We start from the raw sequence: 25,373 nt of genomic DNA, 5'->3' as shown, positions 1-25,373 counted from the left end.
TGTTTTTCTAGTCTGCTGGCCACCCTAGCAACAAATGAGGCCATTGTTATAAGAATTCTAAGGTATCAAATATTGATTAAGTGTTCATAAATGCACAAGGTAAACATGAATACATAAGTATATAAACCACACATCTGAAATAGCACACAAGAGCAATCTAGAAGCCATTTTTACTCTCCCAAAGTGACTTCAAATATTCCACTTCAGTAGGAGGAAATGGGGAAAGCTTTCCAATTGTCTTTTCACTTGCAAATCTCATTAACAAAACTGCTTGGAATCTAGGGGGTTTACCCCCTTCCTGCAAATCTAGTCTGGCAGGTTTCTAATAAGTTGAGCAAACTGTCAATAGATTCAGGAACTAAAGTATTTACTATCTGAAAGGAATGACCAGTCTGCCCAGGTAATGCAATCAGTGACTAAGGCACAGGTGGTCTCCCACAGAAATTTGAGAGTGTTGCTTCTCTCCTGTCTCCCATTATTTCTGTGGCAGACCACCTCCTTCTGTAATGTAAGCAAGATATGTCAAGCCTTTATTTGTTATAATTGTGATGATTATGGCGTACAGCTGATGAAAACCCCAAATTAACAATCTCAGGAAATTAGAATATTGTGAAAAGGTGCAGCAGCTATTCAATCCATAACACCTGCAATGGGTTCCTGAGCCTTTAAATGGTCTCTCAGTCTGGTTCAGTAGGAAGCACAATCATGGGGAAGGCTGCTGACCTGACAGTTGTACAGAAAGCCATCATTGAGACCCTCCATAAGGAGGGAAAGCCTCAAAAGGTATTTGCAGAAGAAGTTGGATGTTCCCAAAGTGCTGTATCGAAGCACATTAATGGAGAGTTATGCAGAAGGGAAAATGTGGAAGAAAAAGGTGCACAAGCAGCAGGGATGACCGCAGCCTGGAGAGGATTGTCAGGAAAAGACCATTCAGACGTGTTGGGGATTTTCACAAAGAGTGGACTGAGGCTGGAGTTAGTGCATCAAGAGCCACCACACACAGAAGGATCCTGGAGATGGGCTTCAAATGTCGTATTCCTCTTGTCAAGCCGCTCCTGAACAAGAAACAACGTCAGAAGCGTCCTACCTGGGCTAAAGAAAAAAAGAACTGGTCTGTTGCTCAGTGGTCCCAAGTCCTCTTTTCTGATGAGAGCAACTTTTGCATCTCATTTGGAAACCAAGGACCCAGAGTCTGGAGGAAGAATGGGGAGGCACACAATGCCAGATGCTTGAAGTCCAGTGTGAAGTTTCCACAGTCTGTGTTGATTTGGGGAGCCATGTCATCAGCTGGTGTTGGTCCACTGTGCTTCATGAAGTCCAGGGTCAACACAGCCGTCTACCAGGAGATTTTGGAGGACGTCATGCTTCCTTCCACAGACGAGCTTTATGGGGCTGCTGACTTCATTTTCCAGCAGGACCTGGCACCTGCCCACACTGCGAAAAGTACCCAAACCTGGTTCAATGCCCATGGGATTACTGTGTTTGATTGGCCAGCAAACTCACTTGACCTGAATCTATGGGGCATTGCCAAGAGAAAGATGAGAGACATGAGACTGAGCAATGCAGAAGAGCTGAAGGCTGCTATTGAAGCTTCCTGGTCTTACATAACACCTCAGCAGTGCCACAGGCTGATAGCATCCATGCCACGCCGCGTTGAGGCAGTAATTGATGCAAAAGGGGCCCAAACCAAGTACTGAGTACATATGCATGCTTCTACTTCTCGGAGGTCCAATATTGCTCTATTTGCAATCCTTGTTTTGCTGATTTCATTTAATATTCTAATTTTCTGAGATTGTTAATTTGGGGTTTTCATCAGCTGTACACCATAATCATCACAATTATAACAAATAAAGGCTTGACATATCCCGCGAGTCATTGGTATCTAAATGTAGATAAAACCCTCTCTTGGTTCTACCACTTTCACAGGCAAGCTTGGTGGGGACCCGGGAAAGGTCCTTCTCGGAGGCTGCTCCCAGACTTTGGAACTCCCTCTCTAGAGAAGCCAGACTGGCTCCTTCCTTGTCCTTCTTGTTCCAACAGGCTTTTGGGAACGGCCTGCTTTTAATTAAAGGGCTGGTGCTGTGCTGTTTTCATTGTACAGTGGTGCCCCGCAAGATGAATGCCTCGCAGGACGGAAAACCCGCTAGACGAAAGGGTTTTCCATTTTTGAGCTGCTTCGCAAGACGATTTTCCCTATGGGCTTGCTTTGCAAGACGAAAACGTCTTGCGAGTGTTCTGATTTTTTTCCACTCCCCCCCTTTTTCTAAGCCGCTAAGCCGCTAATAGCCTTTAAGCCGCTAAGCCTTTAATAGCCGCTAAACCGCTAATAGCGCTAATCTGCTAATAGGGTTGCTTCACAAGACGAAAAAACCGCTAGACGAAGAGACTGGCGGAACGGATTAATTTCGTCTTGCGAGGCACCACTGTAACTATTTTTTATAGCATATGTATAAATGTGTGTGTGTGTAGATAGATATAGATATAGAGATATATAATTATCTCAATATTTGATTGTTTTTTAATGATGCTTTTTTCCTGTGTTTTTAATCCCTGTCAGGGAAAAAGGTGGTGTAGAAAACAACAACTACTACTACTATCCTTAGTGGTGTCCATATTTTGCAGTTTTTAAAAGACTGTCTGATATTTTCTTTAAAAATGTCATCCAGGATAGAATCCCAAAACAGACAAAAAAACTGATCCCTGACCTCAGGAAACATGTCAAATTTGTTTAAGAGATCTTAAGTGTTGCCCAAATGTATAAGAAACCAGACAAACTTTTTTCTACCCAAAATATACAATAGATGTACATATTTAATAAAACTTATGTAGAGCCAGCACTGCAATTCACTTTGTTGTTCTTATAGGTAATCCTGATCTGAAGGACAAAGAGGACCAGTTTGGGAGAACTCCACTAATGTACTGTGTGTTGGCGGATAGGCTAGACTGTGCTGAGGCTTTGTTGAAGACAGGAATAGATGTAAATAAAGTCGACCTTAACCAGAGAACAGCTCTCCATCTTGCTGCACAAAAGGTAACAATACAATCTCACATGCCTACTCAGAAGTAAGTTCTGTTGGGTTCACTGGGGCTTATTCCCGGGTAACTGCGTATATAGGATTGCAGTCTAAATGATGTTCCAAGACCAGATTCCAAAGAAATGTGTAACTAGCACTGTAAATCCAAAATAATTTTGAGTGTCCCTTTCTCAGATACAGTGGTACCTCGGGTTAAGAACTTAATTCGTTCTGGAGGTCTGTTCTTAACCTGAAACTGTTCTTAACCTGAAGCACCACTTTAGCTAATGGGGCCTCCCGCTCTGCCGTGCGATTTCTGTTCTCATCCTGAAGCAAAGTTCTAATCCCAAGGTAATATTTCTGGGTTAGCAAAGTCTGTAACCTGAAGCATATGTAACCTGAAGCGTATGTAACCCAAGGTACCACTGTAGTAGCCTTCCTTTCTACCACGCCATGCCATATGGCAAACTACTTTTTAAATTTAAGTAGGATTTTAAAAAGTGTTTTGGATATGTCAGGGTAGTCTGCTGTTCAAAGTGGAAGTTCTATCAAATTTCACAAGTCTGTGAATTCACACAAAGTTGTTCTTTGTAGCTGACAATGTCACTAGCAGAGAAATCAGATCTTAGTTTTAAATACTTTATTTCCAGAATTGCAAAGAATCTGCTACTCACTCAGGAGTTCAATAATGCTAAAAATATCACTAATTGTTTACTTAAAAGCATGTGTGCATTAAGCATTACACTCATGACTAATAATATAAATGCAAGATGTATAGTAAGTGCTTCAGGATTAAGATATTTCATATGATGGCGCTGGTAAATGTACATTTAAATAAAGAGAAAAAAGCATTTGGTAACAACTTGAGATTAATTTTTAGAAGTGTTTTATTATAAAAATGACATGCTGTTTCATGAAATGTGAAGTTGGAGCTTGGGAAGATAAGAAAAAAATTCAGTTGAACGCTGATGACATCTGATGGGAGGGTGTTCCGCAGGGCGGGCGCCACTACCGAGAAGGCCCTCAGCCTGGTTCCCTGTAACCTCACTTCTCGCAGTGAGGGAACCGCCAGAAGGCCCTCGGAGCTGGACCTCAGTGTCCGGGTTGAATGATGGGGGTGGAGACGCTTCGTCATGTATACTGGGCTGAGGCTGTTTAGGGCTTTAAAGGTCAGCACCAACATTTTGAATTGTGCTTGGAGACGTACTGGGAGTCAATGTAGGGCTTTTAGGACCGGTGTTATATAGTCTCCGTGGCCACTCCCAGTCACCAGTCTAGCTGCCGCATTCTGGATTAGTTGTAGTTTCCGGGTCACCTTCAAAGGTAGCCCCCATGTAGAGTGATTGCAATAGTCCAAGCGAGAGATAACTAGAGCATGCACCACTCTGGCGAGACAGTCTGCGGTCAGATAGGGTCTCAGCCTGCGTACCAGATGGAGCTGGTAAACAACTGCCCGGGACACAGAATTGACCTGCCCTGACCACAGAATTTTGGACAGCTGTGAGTCCAAAATGACTCCCAGGCTGAGCACCTGGTCCTTTAGGGGCACAGTTACCCCATTCAGAACCAGGGAGTCCCCCACCCTTGCCCACTCCCTGTCTCCCAAAAATAGTACAGTGGTACCTCCAGTTGTGAATCCCGAGGTTTCCGCAACTTGGGGGACTGCTTCTGAGCATGCAGGGAGCACAGTAGAGCGTTTTTGTGAATGCGCACGGGGCAAAACACTTCCAGGTTTGCCGCTTTCGCAGCCCGAAGTTTACGCAAGCCGAGGGTAACTTAAGCCGCAGTGCTACTGTACTTCTGTCTTGTTAGGATTCATTCTCAATCCATCCTTCAACTGCCTCCGGACACTCAAACAGGACATTCACTGCCTTCACTGGTTCTGATATAAAAGAGAGGTAGAGCTGGGTATCATCTGCATACTGATGAACACCCAGCCCAAACCCTGTTGCCATGTAGAAATGCAACAGGTTAAATTGCCAAATTGTGTATAGCCTACCTTTGAGCTTTGTACCCCACACTCCTTTCTAGAGGTAAAAGTGTCACTTAAAAGTGTAAATAAAGATTACCGAAAGAGATACACATACAGAATTTTTTTGAAAAGTTCAGTCCAAGAGAAAAAAAGAAAGATTATGAAGGACATTGTAGCCTATGCAAGTGAGTTGAGGATTACTTTTTTAGAGTAACATTGCAGTATTTTTTAATGTTTTTATTTATCCTTTGGAAGTCCAGTTACATATTTCCCATGTATTCTAAGAAGAGCCCAATAATCTGTGCTTACGCTGTTAAGCAAATTTTGAAGGAAAGATTTGGAGTGGAAAAACCATTTTCCAGCTCAACCTGATCTTTATAATTAGGAATTAATTTGCATGGCATTCAAATTAGGATACCAGACTGGGCTAGAATATGGCAAACCTACACTCAATCACCATTTCTATTTATTCAAAGCAGCTGTTTGGGAGGTAGTTTTAATCCATCTTCCGATCAAAGTTGCTATCAGCCCCACTTGGGTGGAGGGAGAGAAACAGAGAGAGCCAGTGTGGTGCAGTGGTTAAGAGCGGTAGTCTCGTAATCTGGAGAACCGAGTTTGCGTCTCCGCTCCTCCACATGCAGCTGCTGGGTGACCTTGGGCCAGTCACACTTCTTTGAAGTCTCTCAGCCCCACTCACACACCATAGAGTGTTTGTTGTGGGGGAGGAAGGGAAAGGAGAATGTGAGCCGCTTTGAGGCTCCTTAAGGGGAGTGAAAGGCAGGATATCAAATCCAAACTCATGTGGTCATTCATTTATTGCATTTGTTTTCTTTTTTTAAAGGAAACTTTTTTAAAGTGCTTATGTTTGGTCGGGAGGTTTCTCAGTGACATCACGGAGTGGGGAAGCTTTTACTAGCGAGCTTATTTTCAAAGGTGCAGAATGACAGTTGACCCTGGAGAGAAAAATATATGTTTGGCTGGATCATAGGGAGCAGGGCTAAATCAGGATATTTTGGCACCTGAGGCAAACCACAAAGTGATGCCATCGCCCTGCCAGGGAAGGTCTACATTGGGAAGAAGGGTGGGAGGAGATAAGAAGCACCTTCCATTTGCCAAGAACCCGCTGTAGAGGTGGCATTGGGGGGTTGCTGAGGAAGTGGCATATCTAGCCTTCACGGAGTACACTGCAGCCATTGCTGTTCCGGTGGCGGTGGCAGCAGCGGTTGATGCATTCCTTGGAGGTCAGATCTGCTGCCCCTGCAGATCCTGCCATCTGAGGTGGTTGCCTCACCTTTTCTCACGGGTGTGCCAGCCCTGATAGTGAGGGCATTTCCAGTTTCCACTGTTTTTTGTTTGTCTTCTTCCATGCCTAGAAAGAAATGAATCCTTCCCCCTGTTGAGTCACTTCTTTCTTTTTGTACTCAGAAAGTGCTAGTTTAGAAAAGTACCCTATTTTTCGCTCTATAGGACACACCTGACCATAGGACGCACCTTGTTTTAGAGGGGGAGAACAAGGGGGAAAAAATCTCCCCCTCTCTGCTCAGCGCCCCTTCAGCGAAGCGGAAGGAGAAACGGAGCCCCTTCCATTTCTCCTCCCGCTTGGCTGAAGGGGCGCTGCGCAGCTCTCCCTCTCTGCTGGAGCCAGGAGAGTCTTGCTCTCCTGGCTTCAGCAAAAGGAACCCGAAGCCTTCGGAGCACAGAGTGAGTTCCCGCTGCGCTCCGGAGGCTTCAGGCAGCTATCCCTGAAGCCTGGAGAGCGAGAGGGGTTGGTGCGCACCGACCCCTCTCGCTCTCCCGGCTTCAGCGAAAGCAACGCGAAGCCTCCGGAGCACGGAGGGAGCGCTCCCTCTGCGCTTCGGAGGCTTCACGTTGGTATCGCTGAAGTCAAGGAGCCTGCATTTGCTCCATAGGACGCACACACATTTCCCCTTAATTTTTGGAGGGGAGAAAGTGTGTCCTATAGAGCGAAAAATATGGTATTTCTTGAGCTATATCCCATGCCTGCCTTCTCCTGCAGCTCCACAGCAACCTACCCTCACTCTCCCACCATCCCTACATTATCTATTGAATGCAAGTTCCCTGGTGGTGATTTTTTGTTCACTGTAGTACCAACACAGGGTTTTTTTCTTAAATAACTTAGAATTCATAATTGGTCAGTTTTAAGTTTGGTCTCTGGGGCTATATGTGCCCGTTTAGAGAACAAGTGGGGAAGAGAAATGCAGGATATTAAGATCCTTAAGTGTTGACTGAACCCAGTCAGTGGCAAACAGTTTGTGAAACTGATACCAGAAGCCATTTGTGATGGGGCATAAGGGTCTGATGTTTAAGGAAAAAGCCAGAAAATCCTACTAGATATGCTAAAACACTTGGATGTGTCTAAAGTAACTCTTTGAAGTCTAAACATTATAAACATAAGTATTGTTGAGGAGGAAGCAGCAGCTAAAACATTTTAAATTGCTAATTTCTTGAGTAAAATATTCCAAAAAAAGAAATTAGGGCTGGAATCCTATAGACCTGCAAATAGGTCCCATTGAACCCAGGGCACTTTCTTCTTAGTAGACACTGTATAGGATTGCTCTATAGGAGCACGGTATGAGAACCCTAGAATAGTCAAGCTTTCTTTGTCATTTATTGTGACAGTTAAATTTATCATGTCATTCTTAATACATAAATCCTTCTTCTCGGGCTTTAAGAAAACATTTATGACACAGATTTTACTGTGCAACTATAAAGAGTCAGAAATATTTCTTTTTATAAATAGTTTTGCACTGTCTTTAATGAAAACTCTGTTTTATATTCCTAAAAATCCTCCTCTTAACAGAAAATTACAAGTCTGGGAAGTTAATTTCATCAGTTCCCATTTGAGCTGTTTATGAAGGGCATCAGTGCAACCTAGTGGAGAACCAGGACATCAGCATTTGCATGTCTCGAATGTTTGTATTGACAAATGGGTAGTCTGCTATTGACATCTGTGTCCCCTGGCAATACTTCCATTCCAGCTTACCCTTGCTGGTCAAATGCCTTAATTGTTCTGGCCTTTAATTCAGTCAAAGTTGGAGCACAATTGGAAGAGAGAAAAGAAGGAGCGGGTCTAGCAGAGCGTCAAGCTTGAGTTGTGAAACTACTGGCAACGATCAACCTGTCATAATGTTATGATTTGTTCATTTTTATACCATTTATTAGCCTTTACTTGTTGTGCCATTTGGCCTCCAGGGCAGATAAAGTGCTGTCTAATTTGGGAGGTTTGCTTCTGTCAGAGTGGCCTCCACAGAGAAGGTGTTAGCTGCAGTGACAAATAATCAATAGCTGTCGTTGTCATGAAGAACGTGAGTAGTTGGGCCTTTCATCTGGAGGATTAGAGGTCTAATTGGATTGAGAATAGGGAGGGTGGGCTGTTGTATAACCCTGTCAGCTATGTGAAGCTGTCAGGTGTCAACCTTATTCATACTGAAAAGAAGGTGGATGGTTGGTCTTTCACAGCTTGCAGAGTGAAGTCATACAGAAGCTTTTGAAAATGTAATAGATGGGGGAAGTAAAATAGGTTAATGTATGCTTTGACCTCTTTTTTGCTGTTGTTTAATTATACGTCCATGTAGTTAATGAACCTGTGTAACTTGAAATGATACTCTCTTTTTTTGGTAGGAAACTCTGCTGGTAACATAATACAAGTTCTGGCTGATTATTTATATCTTAAGTAAAAGCAATTTTAACTAGTCAGATGGAGGTTATATAAATTTGAAAGTTTTCAACTTGAAAGATATTAAAACCAACCATAAAGGAAGGAGATGTTTCAGAAAGAACTACAATATTTTTGTAAATAATAATTATTTAAAGGGATCTCAGCAGTAATAATGCATGCCCAGAACTTCAGTGTGCTCCTATGAAATACATATAGAATTCACCATTGCATCATTTTGGTAGTTGAAACATTTCTTTTTCTTTTTTTACCCATTTGATATTCTTTGAAGAAAGATTTCTTATGGTTTTCATGGAATTCAGTCAGGAGATATTCCATTAAGAAAGGTATAATTTTAAAACCAGCTTTTCCATTTAAAAGGTATTAAGAAGTCTCCCCTCAATATGCTTTTTAAAATTTTATTTGCCTTTACCAAGTCCATTTTGTTGAAAATTATCGGCTGACGATAGAGACCTAGTACAGGGTGTGGTACAGTCCTCCTCGAATATAGCACTGAAATTTAAAAACCTAAGTTAGTAATGTCTGTTAATTTTAGTGGATGTATTCTGAGTAGGACTATCATTAGATACAACCCTAACAGAAGATCAGTGCAGTGTTTCATTACAATTTGTTGCATGATCATGAAGCCTTAATGCAAACTATTGCTTGACAAAACCCATGCAGTTGCTTTGAGGGGGGAAAAGACCATTTAAATATAAAGGTAAAAGGTAAAGGACCCCTGGACAGTTAAGTCCAGTCAAAGGCGACTATGGGGTGTGGCGCTCACCTCGCTTCAGGCCGAGGGAGCCGGCATATGTCCACAGACACCTTTCTGGGTCATGTGGCCAGCATGACTAAATCGCTTCTGGCGCGACAGAAGCCAGAGCACACAGAAATGGCGATTGAGAGAGCGGTTGCTGAACAGCTTGGTAGGTTTCTGGATGAAACATCGGCTCTGGATCCATTCCAGTCCGGCTTCCGCGCTGGTCATGGGACCGAGACGGCTCTGGTCGCCCTAACAGATGATCTTTGTAGACAGCTGGATTGAGGCGGGTCGGGGCTGCTGATTCTTCTAGATCTGTCAGCAGCTTTCGACATGGTTGATCACGAACTTCTGGACCACCGCCTCGCCGACGTGGGGATCCAGGGCACAGTCCTTCAATGGCTGCGCTCGTTTCTCTCTGGTCGGGGACAGAGGGTGGCGCTTGGGGGGGAACTGTCATCCCGCCACTCCTTGGTGTGTGGAGTGCCTCAGGGTGCGATTCTCTCCCTGATGCTTTTTAACATCTTTATGCGCCCCCTCGCCCAGCTTGTCCGGAGTTTTGGGCTGGGCTGCCATCAGTATGCTGATGACACCCAACTCTATCTGTTGATGGATGGCCATCCTGACTCGGCCCCAGACACACTGATCAGATGTTTGGAAGCTGTGGCTGGATGGTTACGTGGGAGCCGGTTGAAGTTAAATCCTTCGAAGACAGAGGTCCTCTGGCTGGGACGGGACGATATGGGATTGAGGGGGCAACTCCCATCTCTTGTGGGGGTGCAATTAGTGCCAGCACCGTCCGTTAAGAGTTTGGGTGTAATCTTCGATACCTCCCTCTCCATGGAGGCGCAGATTGCAGCTATAACAAAGGCGGCATTTTTTCATCTCCGCCAAGCTAAGCAGTTGGCTCCTTACCTCTCTCGCCCTGACCTAGCCACTGTGATCCACGCGACGGTCACCTCCAGACTGGATTATTGTAACTCGCTCTACGTGGGGCTGCCCTTGAGACTGACCCAGAAACTCCAGCGGGTGCAGAATGCCGCAGCGAGACTCCTTACGGGGTCTTCGCTGCGGGATCACATTCATCCGGTGCTATACCAGCTGCACTGGCTCCCGGTGGAGTACAGGATCAGGTTTAAGGTGCTGGTTTTAACCTTCAAAGCCCTACACGGCCTAGGACCCTCGTATCTACGGGACCGCCTCTCCTGGTATGCCCCACAGAGGAACTTACGGTCCTCAAATAAAAACATCTTGAAGGTCCCAGGCCACAGAGAGGTTAGGCTGGCCTCAACTAGAGCCAGGGCTTTTTCGGCTGCGGCTCCAACCTGGTGGAACGCTCTGTCACAAGAGACAAGGGCCCTGCAGGACTTGACATCTTTCCGCAGGGCCTGCAAGACAGAGCTATTCCACCAGGCCTTTGGTTATGGCACAGCCTGACTCCCTCCTTTGGCAATCTTTACAATACTTTAGTTTATGGTTGCCATCAATTTTGATTTTAATTAATTCTTATGATGTTTTATAATGTTGCACTATTTTAGTGTTGTTAGCCGCCCTGAGCCCGGCTTCGGCTGGGGAGGGCGGGATATAAATAAAATTTTTATTTTTATTATTATTATTATTATTATTATTATTATTATTATTATTATTTACGTTCCCGCCATAGCAGTGCAGTACATATTTATCTAACTTGCACTGGTGTGCTTTCGAACTACTAGGTTGGCAGAAGCTGGAACAGAGCTCACCCCGTCATGGGAATTTGAACCACTGACCTTCCAGTCATCAAGCCCAAGAGGCTCAATGGTTTAGACCACAGCGCCACCCGCTCCCTTTTTAAACATATTTCCATTTAAAGGCAGATTTTGAAGGTCTTGCCTATATGTCAGTTTAAGGACTTTAGAAGCACCATCTTCAACAGTTTTCAAGCGGCTCAAAGGATTTTGTCAACCCAGATAAATAAGTATTATGTATGTACATGTGCACACAGCTGCCCAAGATAGTCCCTGGTACTACAGGTGTTGGGATACCCAAGCTATGCGCAGATGATGGAGGTTCATGCTCTGGACATTTCCTTTTGTGGCCATCTTCTAAGGCGGTGGTTCTGAACCTGTGGGTTCCCAGATATTGTTGGACTACAACTCCCATCATCCCTGAGCTCTGGCCTTGCTAGCTAGGGGTGATGGGAGTTGTAGTTCAACAACATCTGGGGACCCACAGGTTGAGAAAGGCTGTTCCAAGGGAAGGATTAAACACCTTTCTACACCCTCCATGTTTCTCATTTGGAGATGTCTTCTGAATTTCCACTTGCTTAACAAAGAAAACATACCATTGGGAATTCTGTGCTTATTGGCAGCATGTAGCCTTGCCTTGCATTCAGGTAACCTCTTTAGTTAATCTAATTGCAGTAGATTCCCTACAGATTCTGTAACCAATGGACAATGATGTTCTAAAGTAATGACATTTTAAAACATTAGTTTTTAAGGGCCCTCCGAATGCATGAAAATTAATGTTAAAGTCTTATGTCAATGGCTTAATTCCCTTGTCCAAAATATTATATCAATAAAAATGAAACCTGCCTGTTTTCTCTACACCCATTCATCTGGGAGTCCTCTAAGCCACTACCGTCACCAAGGGCTGTACTTCTGAAATATATCACTATTGAGTCATTGACTTGTAAAATTTTTGAATCTCCTGATATTTATAGTGCTACCCTGTACCTGTGCATGTCTGAAAAATAGATTATCTTGTTAGAGACGTTGTGTTTACTTGAAAGGTTTCAGACTCAGTACTGCTAGAACTACTCCTGTTATTTCTTTGATCATGTTGCATGCAATCCTCCTCTTGGAGATGAATTCCTCTGACTGTCCCTTAGCTAAAACTGATCTGGCTCTTGGTACTTGAATATCGGTAGAAAAACTTTCTGGCTGCATGCTAAAATAACACAACTGGGAAAATATTTTTATTAGCTTATACAGTTTACTAGCTCTGTCAAAACTGTGCATCTGCCCATCAGGAGACAGCTTCTACTTAAGATATTTTTGCAACAAACAACTCTCTTGCATGCACCTATAATCCACAGTTTCCCATTCTGGAATCTCCACAAAATTCTCCAAGCACTACGAAAGTCACCCTTTAAACCCCTCATATGGCTTCACTCCAGATTCTTTCTTTAAAAGTGGTTTTCCTAGCAGCCATCTCCACCACACAGAGGGTTTCAGAATGCAGTGATTTCTCTGTCAAAGACTACCGTTCCATTTTCCACAGTGCTTAAGTAATTTTTCACCCAGACTTAATCTTTATCCGCAAGGTCTTCTGTATGGCTTAATAAATGATCTTACCTTTCCCTCAAACCATCCCACTCTTATGAAGTGGGCTTGGACATCAAAGAGGACCTACATCTACATCTCCCACGCTCAGGTCATTAAACAAACCGCTACTGTTTGTCTCCATTCACTTCTCTACCATGAGGAAGAAAGTATCTAATTCTTTTCTATCCACATGGATCAAGACTTACATTGGCACTCCACTTAGCCACTCCAATACACTTCACAGCACACTCAACTGAATAAGCTGCTTCTATCATGAGAACTGTAGGTCACATGGGCCACAGAAAAAACATTCGTAGACTTATATGCCTTGGAAGAAGCCACTTTTGGGAAATGAGTGCTCCAGTATATCCTCCCTAGTTTACCGCATAGCTACCTAAATCACTAAGCTATATATAAGCTAATTATTTTGGCATAGGGACAAGTATTGTCAGTGCTCCAAAGTGTATAAAGATCATTGCTGCTTGGAAAACCTCCAGTATATATGTTGAGCCCAGTGATACTGAGTGATACGCTCAGAAGCTATTGCCATAGCAAAAAATAGGCAACGTGATGTGTATTTACTACTGCAACAAAATGGTCTTGAGTCGTCCCTCTCTTCGGGTCAGCCTTGTAATAAGCCCATGTATGATACTAGCTCGAAATAATTCTGAATCAGATTTCAATAGAAGCTGCTGTAAGTGTTTATGTGTAAGTGGATGTGTGTTTTATCTTGTGTCTTAAATTCATGCAAGATTAATTGTTTTTAGAAGCTTCTGCCTGAAACTGATCTAAAAGAGTAATGGAGGAAACCTACTAAAATCACTATTAACAGCACCTAAAATGACTTGGAAATGAAAACATTTTACGCGTTATGCTAGAGAATTGAACTGAAAGCAGTCAATTGTTTCCGATGAATTTCAGCACATGCTTTTGTACAACAAGCAGAGCAAGGAAATCTTGCACCAGTTGTGCTCAGTGAGCTCAAAAGTCAAAGGTTCAGTTTAAAGAGGAAAAGTAGACGGAGAAGGGGCCTCTTTCCTCTCATTTTTACTGTGCTTGTACATGTACCCTTTCACGGTGCACCACTTGATAGTTCAGCTTATTCCTATGGAAACTAACTGAACAAAGCTAAGGTTTCAGTGGGCATTTGTAGAAGAAATGTTGTAACATTTCAGCCATAGAGCAACTAAGCATGCTGCCTTGCTTTCAGTGAAACCACAGTTGATCACCAGAATGGGTTCCAAGTCGCAGATGTTCTTGGCTGGTTTGCTGCCTAGGTTGCTTTGCCAGACGGACAAACTCTTTAAACTTGGAAAGTGACTAATAAAATTGCCTTTCAGCTGAGCTTTCTTTTGTATGCTGAGAGTTCTGTCTTTGGTGTCCTGGATGGTGAAGGTGACATTGCCAAAAGGGCACTTTCCTTAAGATTTACCATAGGTCCACCATCATTGACTTGAAAAGGATTAGCCACACATGGAATGCTTTCACTAAGCAGCAATTTATGTTAAAGAAGGTGCTTTACAATTCTACTAGTTATCTAATTCAATCATATTCACTATTAAATTGACATGTGACATCACTGATTTAGTTTATAAGGTCCTATATTCTATCGGCCTTATAAAAGGCCATAGTGTTTGTTATATCAGTTCTGTCGAGGGAAAAAGCATTGGCTTCATAAAATCCCACAGTAACAGAGAAGATGCTGGCAACTTGTCACTCACCTCTAAACATACTTAGTTTGTGGTGAATTTAAACATGCATGCACCTTCAGTGACCTACAGTGTGGCTTTCACTAAACTCTAAGCATAAAGATGGGCAAATGAGATCATTTTCAGGAACAACCACACCAATAATATGCTATCAATAAGTAACTACAGGGTACGTTTTCAGTTGTATTCAGAAGTAAGCACCAATATCTGCGCCAGAACAGCAGTATACGGATTTGAAAAATAATTTCTTTGAAATAAACCGATCACCAGAAATGACCAAACATTTATCCTGTAGCATTTGTTTCTGTGCATGAAGGGTGAGGGTTGTACTGTACAAATGAAACCAGAAAACATTTGTAGTAATGTGTGACTCTAAGTCAACAGTTGTTGGTTATACACATTTTCAAGCAGATGCCCATTGAATCAGATGGCTTTCCACAATCATCTCTATTCACGCATTCACACATGACGTGTCAGTGGAAGTCCATCCGATATAACAAACGCCTTAGAGTGGCTTTAGTCAGGCCCTGGGGAAGATGAGGACCCTGTTGTAACTGGGGCAGGTTTCCCAGAGGAATTTGCCTGGAGGAGAAGCTGTCTCAAACTCCAGTTTCAGGGGCTCTGGCTATCCAGATTGATAGTCTGTTTGAGGCTTGGTATGTTCATTTATTTATTATTGCATTCATACCCCACTTTTCCTCCAAGGAGGTGAAGGTGATGTATATGATTCCCCCCCCCCTTCCCATTGACCCTGTTTGTGACTCACCCAGTGTCACCCATGAAACTTAATGAACGCATGGGGATTTGTATCCTGGGCTCCCAGGTCCTGCTCCGATACTCTGATGATGATGATGATAATTAATAATAATTTTAACAATCATAATTATTTATACCCTACCCATCTGGCTGGGTTTCCCCAGCCACTCTGGGAAGCTCCGAATTGAATTTTAAAAACATGATAAAACATCAAACACTAAAAACTTCCCTAAACAGGGCTGCCTTTAGATGTCTTATAAAAGTCAGGTAGTTGTTTATTTCCTTGACATCTGATGGGAGGGCATTCCACGGGGCAGGCGCCACCACCGAGAAGGCCCTCTGCCTGGTTCCCTGTAACTTGGCTTCTCGCAATGAGAGAACCGTCAGAAGGCCCTCGGCGCTGGACCTCAGTGTCCGGGTAGAACGATGGAGGTGGAGACGCTCCTTCGGGCGTACTGGGCTGAGGCCATTTAGGGCTTTAAAGGTCAGCACCAACACTTTGAATTGTGCTCAGAAACATACTAGGAGCCAGTGTAGATCTTCTATATTATATTATTAGTGTAGATAATGTTTGGGAACTATATCTACACTTAGTTACTTAGGCACTGAATTACTTTGTTACTTAGGTAATTCCCAAGATGTTATATCAGACTGAACAAGAACAATTCAGTCTTCTTTACTATTCTTCCCATTATTGTTAAAAATATAATTATGTACTATTTTATTAATTCCACTGAGTGTATTTAAAAATCAGTAAATTAATTTTGTAATTCCTATCATGCTTATTCAAAAGTTAAACTGAAATCAGTGGGAATACTTCCACAATCTATAATCCTTTTTTGTTCTATATCTATGGAAACTCACATTCACCCCCAAAGCAACATTGACAGTTCTGTAGCTGAAGGGTCACCCTCCCTCAAATAGATGCCTATTGACTTGAAGGGTAAAATAATTCCAGTCCCCTGCTTAAGATAATATCCTATTATAATCTCCTCACTGCATGGTTCTCCTTGAAGGAAGAACTGATAGACAGATTCGATTTTTAATTTCACTTTTTCTCTTTATATTATCCATCTATTTATTTATCTGTCATTTTCTTAACAAAAATATTCAACAAGAAAACTCTTATTTCAAAGTATGGAAACATTTTGTGTTGATGAGGCTCTATAATTTTGGAAACTTGCACTAAAAATAATAATAATAGAAAGCAAAGAACATCTCTTAATTTACATGGTAATGAATTTGCATCTATCAAGTAAATGTTTTATGTTTGGTTTGATTTTAGTAATGACATTAGAAAAGAGTTTCTTTGCTTTAAAAATATTTTAATTAATTACAGAATTTATCATTTCATCTTTAATTCAGAAAATTGCTTCATTCTGGGAATATTTATTCAATTTATCCAAATTCCTGTAGCTAGATTTAATTTCAAAGCAAGTATTATCCCTCTCAATAGAACATTTTCAGGAGAACACATATATGGTTAATAAATCTAATTACCACCAGATGGTTTCCTAGATTTTAACATGTGGTAAAGTATTTATGGGTAAGGCTTCCCAATTCAATAATTTCCTCTGGAGTACTTTCTCAAGATGCAGTATATATTTTGCAAAACCTTCTTCTATTTTGAGTACTGCTTGGCTGGCACCCCTGCCCGAAGGCTTTCTGCAAGTGTGCTACCTGTGGGGAGAAACATTAGTAGTTGCTTACTTTCCTGTATTCAGCATCAAGTCTCTTAAAAGTATATCCCAGAGTAAGATGGTACTGGAAGCACGTCCTACTAAGTGATAGTTAACATTCACTGTGGTTTCTATGGTTATGAATTTTTATCTGAATTAATGAACTCCCCATTGATAAAAAAAATCTTAAGAAATTACTGATGTGGGAAAGGTTTAAAACACTTATCTCTAGCCAACCAAGTGGCTCAAAATCCGCCCCCCGCCACCTTTTTCAATGGATGAAATGTAAACTTTGTGCAAGCCATTCAACACTCAGGACAAAACTATAAGAAAGAATTAGACAGATAACTTGTTCAAAAACTAGCAATAATCTAAAAACTGTGTTACTCTAGATCCTGGCTGATTAGGAGAAAGTAATGACAACCTACTACTTTGACTTGGGGTTGCCTGTAGTACATATGAAAAGGATCTAGAGGGTCTTAGTAGACCACGGGTGTCAAACACAAGGCCCGCGGGCCGAATCCGGCCCGCCAGACCTCGTCGTGTGGCCCGTGTAGCCGCCGCTGGCCGCCAGCCTTCACCTTTTATTCTCGCTTTCTTTTTTTTGACACAAGAAAGCTGCCTTTTCAGCACATGCGCGGCAGCCTACAAGCCAGAGTCTACACACACAAATATATATTTATTCCTCCTGCCCCGCCCCCTCCCTTTATTGCAGGTTTAAAGGTCGGGGTCTTTTTTGCCCTCTTTCGGGCTTCAAAGCAGACTTGTGTGCGTGCGCAGCTGAGGGATGCCCCGCCTCCCCTCCCCGCTATTCTCGCCCTCTTCCTCCTTCCAGTCGCGGCCACCCTTTCCCCGCCACCCCTCTGCCCTGTTCCAGCATGTCCGCCTGAGCCTCAGACTGTTGACGTCATCGCCAGGCGCCCGTGCCGGAAGCGAAGGGAGGAAAGCGGCGCTCCATGCTCTCTGCGAGCGTGCGCGTGGCTATATCAGGTCGGGAGCCCCCAGTTGCAGCTGCTCCTCCCGCGTTGCCATGGCCGGCATCCTCTTTGAGGATATCTTTGATGTGAAGGACATCGACCCCGAGGGCAAGAAGTTCGACAGGGGTGAGAGGCAGACGCTTATTTTCCATAGAAAAAGCAGGCATGGCCATCCCATAATCATAAACACTCATCACACTTACGCATTCCCATTGGACACTTGCCACATGCAAAGATTTCCCCCTCGCCCATTGTTTGAATGCACCCATATCTCTTGAAACACATGACAATTTTTTCCTGGAAATTCAGCTGCCAAATCTGTGATTTATGAAGCTAGACCAGGCATGTCCAAAGTCCGTTTGGGGGGGCCTAATCTGGCCTGCTGGTTGGTTTAATCCGGCCCCTGTGGCAGTTGTTTTTTTCCTGGGGTAAAATCCTTTAAAAAAACAAAAAACTCAACAACTTCAGTCCTGAAAAAAGGTCAGCAATTTGGTCGGCCCTCACGGCCCTTCACTTCATCAAATCTGGCCCTCTTTGAAAAAAGTTTTGACACCACTGTAGTAGACCATAAGCTGAACATCAGACAACAGTGTGATGCAGCAGCAAAAAAAAAGCTAATGCTATTCTAGGCTTCATCAACAGAAGTATAATGTCCAGATCAAGGGAAGTAACAGCGCCACTCTGTTCTGCCTTGGTCAGACCACACCTAGAGTACTGTGTCCAATTCTGGGTGCCATAATTTAAGAAGGATATTGACAGGCTGGAATGTGCACAGAGGCCTACCAAGATGATCAAGAGTCTTGAGGCCAAGCCTTAGGGAAAATGGTTGAGGGAGTTGGGTGTGTTTAGCCTGGAGACAGGCAGGACGCGGATGGCGCTGTGGTCTAAACCACTGAGCCTAGGGCTTACTGATCAGAAGGTCAGCGGTTCAAATCCCCGCGACGAGGTGAGCTCCTGTTGGTCGGTTCCAGCTCCTGCCAACCTAACAGTTCGAAAGCACATCAAAGTGCAAGTAGATAAATAGGTACCACTCTGGCGGGAAGGTAAACGGCATTTCCGTGCGCTGCTCTGGTTTCACCAGAAGCGGCTTAGTCATGCTGGCCACATGACCCGGAAAAACTCCGCGGACAAACATCAGCTCCCTCGGCCAGTAAAGCGAGATGAGCACCACAACCCCAGAGTCATTCACGACTGGACTTAACTGCCAGCAGTCCTTTACCTTTACCTTTTTAGCCTGGAGACAAGAAGACTGAGAGGAACTATATGATAGCCATCTTAAAATATCTAAAGTGCTGTCACATGGAAGCTTGTTTTCTGCTGTTCCAGAGGGTAGGACTCGAACAAATGGATTCAAGTTACAAGGATGGAGATCCTGACTAAACAGTAGGAAGAACTTTCTAACAGTAAGAACTGTTTGACAGTGGAATAGACTCCCTCAGAAGCTTGAGGACTCCTTCATTGGAGGATTTTAAGGAGAGTTTGGATGGCCACCTGTCATGGATGCTTTTGTTGATATTTCTGCATTGCAGGGAGTTGGACCAGAATGACCCTCAGGGTAACCTTCCAACTCTACAATCCTATGATTCTAGTCACTTGTCCACAGGACTATAAACTATATATTGCCATTACATCTAATGATTGCTTTTCAAAATTATTACATGTTGGTTTCATAACGCTTTTTAATCATTGAAATTAACCTTATTCTTCCCCTTCCTCGTTACATTGCTTAGGGAAATTATCGCTTTATGAAGCTTTTACTTGCTCGTAGAGCAAACTGGATGAAGAAGGATTTGGAAGAAATCACTCCGTTACATTTAGCTACACGGCACAAGAGTCCGAAGTGCTTGGCTTTGTTGCTTAAATACATGGCACCAGGAGAAGTAGATACGCAGGACAAAAACAAGGTAAAATCAGACTTGTAACTTTTACTGTTGCTGAAACCTCTGGCTCCTCTTTATGGTCTCTGTGTCATCTGACCAGAACAAACATTGGAACTTTCTTTACTGCCCGGGAACTGGTACTTGTGCCCCTCCCCAAATCAGCTGCACATGCTATGAAAGGTAGAGACTTTGCATTCACTTCCCTTTGGGATCAGCATTTCAGTTAGCCATCAGTTTTCAACTCACTCCATCAGACTACTGATTCAGGATTGTCACTTTGAATCAACTCCCTTTTTCATTGTACCAAGTAATGCATAGTGGATATCGTTTTGTATCCCACTTTCTCATGTCATTGTGTGCTTGGAATGAATCCTGAACTCCCCTCTGTGTTTTATGTACAACGTACTTGAGATCATTTCTGTGCAGTTGGTCGCATCCAGAGACTGAACAGAAGTAAACCCAGGGCCTCTGATAAACCAGGATTCCCTCACTTTCAACTGTCCTCAGTCTCCATAATTTGTAAATTGTTCATTTTACATGGTTTCTGAAGTTCACAAAAGCAGAATGTTTATTTCATTTTACTGTGCATCTCTTCTAATTACCCCCAGCAAACTGCTCTTCACTGGAGTGCCTATTACAATAATCCAGAGCATGTGAAACTTCTGATCAAACACGATTCTAATATTGGAATCCCAGATATTGAAGGCAAAATTCCACTTCATTGGGCTGCTAACCACAAGGATCCAAGTGCAGTTCATACTGTTAAGTGCATTTTGGTAAGGATTTCTTTTCAAATAAATACCTATCTGATCTGATGTACCTTTTTTTTAGTGGCAGTTGTATGTGGGCACCACAAAGAGTACTTGGAATCGTTTTAGGGCTCATAGTCGTAAGGGTTGTCTCTGTCACAAGTGACACTCTAACGTCCTTTTGAATGCCTCCCAACTTCACTTATTAACGTGGATTCACACTGGTGCTGCTAGATTTGAGAGAGCCCTGGGCAAGGTGCCTCTTCTTTAAGTCCATTGCCATCCCTCCCACCCCAGGTCAAATTGAAGCCTGGCCAGCAAGCACCTCCCTAACGTAATTTTGGGTTTAAATGTCTTGAGTACGTGCAGCTTTAATGTAACCTCTTAATTGTAAAACCATCCTCTCTTAGCTGCTACGATCTCTTAATGCTAATCGCACCTTATCTACCTGGCACTTTTGCAACTAGGATGCTGCTCCAACTGAATCTCTGCTGAACTGGCAAGACTACGAAGGACGAACTCCCCTTCACTTTGCAGTTGCTGATGGGAATGTAGCTGTTGCTGATCTGTTGACCTCCTATGAAGGTTGCAATGTCACCTCTTACGATAATTTATTTCGAACTCCCTTGCACTGGGCAGCTTTACTGGGTAAATACTGAATGACTGAATTTCTAAATTTCTTCTTGGGCATATGTATCAATTTTTGGGAACTCGAATTTCCTAAATTGGAGCTTGAAACACTGAAGAAGTTTGACTGGTATGAAAGAGGGGGAAACAGGAACATAAAGGCTGCTTTATCCTAACTCTGACTATTGGTCCAGGTAGCTCAGTATTGCTGACACACTTTGGCTGGCAGTGGCTCTCCAGTTACTGGTCTTTCCCAGTTATAGCTGAAGATACTAGGGATTGAGATTCAGACCTTCTCCATGCAAAGCATGGACTGTACCACTGATCTACAGCCCTCGCCATAACATGCAGTGCGACTTGGCTAAGGAGAATCTTGAGGTTGATTAAGATGCACACAGATACGGTTGCTTGTCAGATTTGTACGGTTCTAGATTTAGCAGTCATACTGCTGATCTCTCTGTGAGGGAAATGAGCAGATAACATGTTGTTGAACAGCCCAAATTTGCCAGCTTTGCTCGGCTTTTTGTAACTTCCTACTTCCTACTTATTTGTATCAATCCTGCATTTTACAAAGCTCCATAAGTAAAATAGATAGGTCCCTGCACTGATGCACATGCGCTGGTGGAAACAGAGATAACAACATCCTCATAGGATGAGGGAAGAAATCTGGAGCACATATAGTGAGCTAAGTAATATGTATTCTGCTCTCTCTTTTAGGCCATGCGCAGATTGTCCACCTTCTTTTGGAAAGAAACAAGTTTGGGACCATCCCATCTGACAGCCAAGGAGCAACACCTTTACACTATGCAGCCCAGAGTAACTTTGCTGTACGTGAAACAAACAGGTTATGTTGAAATATCTCTGATTTCTATTGTGGGAGGCTGGAGCCAGCGGGGTGATGCAGGCAGGAACATTGCTTTGTGGGAAATGGGCTCCTTCACCTCAGTTTTTTCTCCTGCCTGACACAGCAGAGCGTTCTCCTCGGCTCTCCTGCTTCAGATAAGCCTCGACCCCCGCTGTTGGATTTACTTACCGTATTTTTCGCTCTATAACACGCACCTGACCATAACACGCACATAGTTTTTAGAGGAGGAAAACAAGAAAAAAAATTTCTAAACGAAACAGTGGGTGTATGATTTTTGTGGTTCATGCTGTGGCCACAGACATGTGATCTGACGGTGAGTTTGGAGTAGCCCAATGCAAAAATCCTGAGGATCCATGTAGATCCATGCTTTGTAACCACATTTTTGCACCACTGCAGCCCCAGGCAACAGTGGGTGCGTGATTTCTTTGGTGCAAGCTGTAGCCATGGACATGCTATGTGATCTGATGGTGAATTTAGGGTGACCCAGTGCAAAAATCCTGAGGATCCATGTGGATCTGTGCTTTGTAACCACGTTTTAAGTGGGGAGGGAAGGAAAAGCACTCAAGGGAAAAGGAACACGCGTGGGGTGGGTGGAGAAGGATGCTATTAATAATGCAGAAGAGGGGTATAAGGGGAGAAGGCTCCTCTCCTCTCCCGCTTTGCTCCTTTAAAGAAGCAGGCTCTCTGTCCCTCTCTCCTCCCCACTCAGCAGCTCTTCTCCCGCTTTGCTGTTTCAAAGCGAGCCACGGAGGAGGGAAGGAAGGGGAACCATGGATCCTCTGCTCACGACTGCAGCAGATCCCCCCGCCATCCATAGGCATTCGCTCCATAACACGCACAGACATTTCCCCTTACTTTCTAGGAGGAAAAAAGTGAGTGTTATGGTGCAAAAAATACGGTATTTATTTTGTTTATTTTTTCCATTAAAACCTAGTTTTTCTGCCCCTGGCTTTTGACTGTGGCTGAGGCACTTTTTGGCCGCCGCTTGCAGGGTGCAGTCTAGCTTCCCGCGCACCGCCTCCATTTCTAACTCAGTCACCTCCATTGCTGGGGTCGCCTATCTTTATTTTCTACAAACTTCTCGTATGACAATTTCTTCCGTTGTCACCTCAGCATTGGGTGAAGCAGTTCCTTCCTGCCTGACATCCCCGCCCTCCCCTCTCCAGCCCTCTCTGATTGCATTTCTCTCAAACTGCACAGGAGTGAGTGGCAAGAGACTCTTCTCCCCCTCCCAGTACATTTTTAACAGCGATGGAGTGTGTGGCTTGGCAGTAGTATACCACAATCTCCCGGTTCACTGCTGTGGCAACTGAGAACATGGCGGTTGAGTTCATCCACTCCCCCCACAGCAGCTTATTTAAATGGCCTGAATAGTTTTAGCCCTTTAAGGGACAGCTGCATTGCTTCTGCCATTCCTCTCCTGGTTCATGGAGTGACAAATGGAGAGGGATTGTGAGCCTATTGTTCCTCCTCCTAATTAACCAGGTTAATGGAATTAAGTGTATTGAGTTGCCCTTTCTCTGTGTGTGTGCCTATCTCTTTCATTTAGATATGGACATGGAGGACGATTGGAGTGAGGGTTCAACCCATGAGGAACCCATATCTGTGAGGGTGTTTCAAGAGGCCAGCGCCCCCATTCTGAAGTGCAAAATAATGCATGCTCTTGAGTTCACTTCTCAATCAGATAAAGCTACATCTTCCAAGCCAGAGAGTGATGTGTCTTTGTTAACTGACAGTCACTCCTCTTCCAATTTTATGCTAGCTCCTTCTATTTTGAAGGCTGTAACTAAGGCTGAGCTTGACGCTCCTATGCGTTCTAAAAAGAATACTATCTTGGCAGACAAGTTATATTCCTTAGACCCTGAGTATTTGGCCTATATTAAAACCCCGTACTAAATCTTTTCTCTCGGAATCTGGTTCCCCATGAGGCGGACACCCAACTCCTTGACATCACAGACAAAAGACTTGAGTGGTTGTGACTTGTTATGGTATGTCTCACCCCATTGGTTCCAGCATCCCACAATACAAATAGAACAATTGGTCTTACCTGGTGGAGATTTGGGAGTGGGATGTTGGCACCAATGAGCCCCACCCTGGGGTGCTCTACACTGATGGAGGTTTGTGGCCTGTCAGTTCTTTATTTTCCTTACTCACAGATACCTAACACTGTTTCTTTCGCTTCATTGAGCCAAGAGAGAGAGGGAAAATAGGCAGGGAATTTTATTCTTTCAGGACTCGGTCGATACTTGCTGCTTGGTGAATCTGAAAAGCTGAGGGGAACAAGCCTATTTTCCGCAAAGCTTTGCTCCTGCCCGCATCACCCCATTGGCTCCAGCATCCCACTCCCAAATCTCCACTTCAGGTAGCACCAATTGTTCTTTTTCAAGTCCTGTCATTAATTGGCCTGACTTCTGGTGAAAACACTTATACTAAGGTGTGTTGGCAGTTGATAAAAGAACATTGTTAAGAAAATGGAGATTTGGGCGATATTTATATTCTTATGGTGTGCACACACTTCTTTTGTCACATTGTTATCTTTGATCAAACAATCTTTGCCATGTTTTTGAAACAATATGGAAACCTGTTTTCCTTAGGCAAAGTGGAATAAATGTTTACAACAAAAGATAGCAATCCTGCTTTCCAGGTGCTAACTTTTTGAAATAAAAAGCTATTGTTGAATTCCAACTAAGCCAACTAATTACAGTTGCTCAGAGCAGACCCACTGAAATGAATGAACCCAAGTCCGTTAAGTTTCCCGCCAGGGCACTGCCTCACACACACACACACACACACCCCCCAGGATTCTGCCGCCTGAGGCAGGCTGCTTCCCTCTGTCTCAGGGGCAGGCTGGCCCTGGATTGGGAGGAACTGAGGAGTAAATATACATCATGAAATATATCATGTTTTGGTATCCACCCTAAAACTGTCAAGGTCTGATTAAGAAAAGGATCAACCATCTGGTATTGCTGAGAGCCTGAGGGGCAAAATGCATTTTCTCATGAAGAAGAGTAGGTCTTTTACTCCATGATTAAAGAGAAGGTTTGGTGTATCGGATACAGTGTGGGAAGCATGAAACTTTGGCTCAGCTTAAATAACGCTTTTTACCTTTTTGATTAAGGGCTTGTATAGCCTTAACAGTTTATTCTGTTGGCTTTTGGCAGGGAAGGAAGACAGCAGTATTGTGAGCATATGTCAAAAGCCAAGAAGTTTGTATGCACATCTACTTTGTTGTGCCAGGGAAGTAATATCTAGGACAGGTCTTGGTCTTTGAAAAGAAAGAGAGATGAGAGAAGGAAGAGAAGTTTATCTGCATCTTCTCCCATCAAGGCGTAGCTTACCAGGGGTGCAGTCCAACTGTCTTTCAGTAAAACATGATGACTTCATTGCATATTAACAAGTAA

The 25,373-nt window shown here is 43.4% G+C and overlaps 1 protein-coding gene across 2 annotated transcripts in view; it reads left to right on the top strand.

Moving 5' to 3' along the window:
- INVS (inversin) overlaps positions 1-25,373 on the top strand; it is a gene marked incomplete at its 5' end in the record, with an annotated part of 62,530 nt that overhangs the window by 11,423 nt on the left and 25,734 nt on the right. For both annotated transcript variants that reach the window (XM_082194730.1, XM_082194729.1), the window contains 5 exons: positions 2,865-3,031; positions 19,582-19,755; positions 20,340-20,507; positions 20,948-21,128; positions 21,825-21,934. In XM_082194730.1, the coding sequence (XP_082050856.1) occupies positions 2,865-3,031; positions 19,582-19,755; positions 20,340-20,507; positions 20,948-21,128; positions 21,825-21,934 (800 nt within the window). The remainder of the gene's footprint in view (positions 1-2,864; positions 3,032-19,581; positions 19,756-20,339; positions 20,508-20,947; positions 21,129-21,824; positions 21,935-25,373) is intronic.

Source organism: Podarcis vaucheri (assembly GCF_965113315.1).
Source record: "Podarcis vaucheri genome assembly, chromosome: 13".
Classification (NCBI taxonomy): domain Eukaryota; kingdom Metazoa; phylum Chordata; class Lepidosauria; order Squamata; family Lacertidae; genus Podarcis; species Podarcis vaucheri.
Note: the sequence above shows the minus strand (reverse complement) of the source record. Positions and strands in the feature narration are given on the sequence as shown.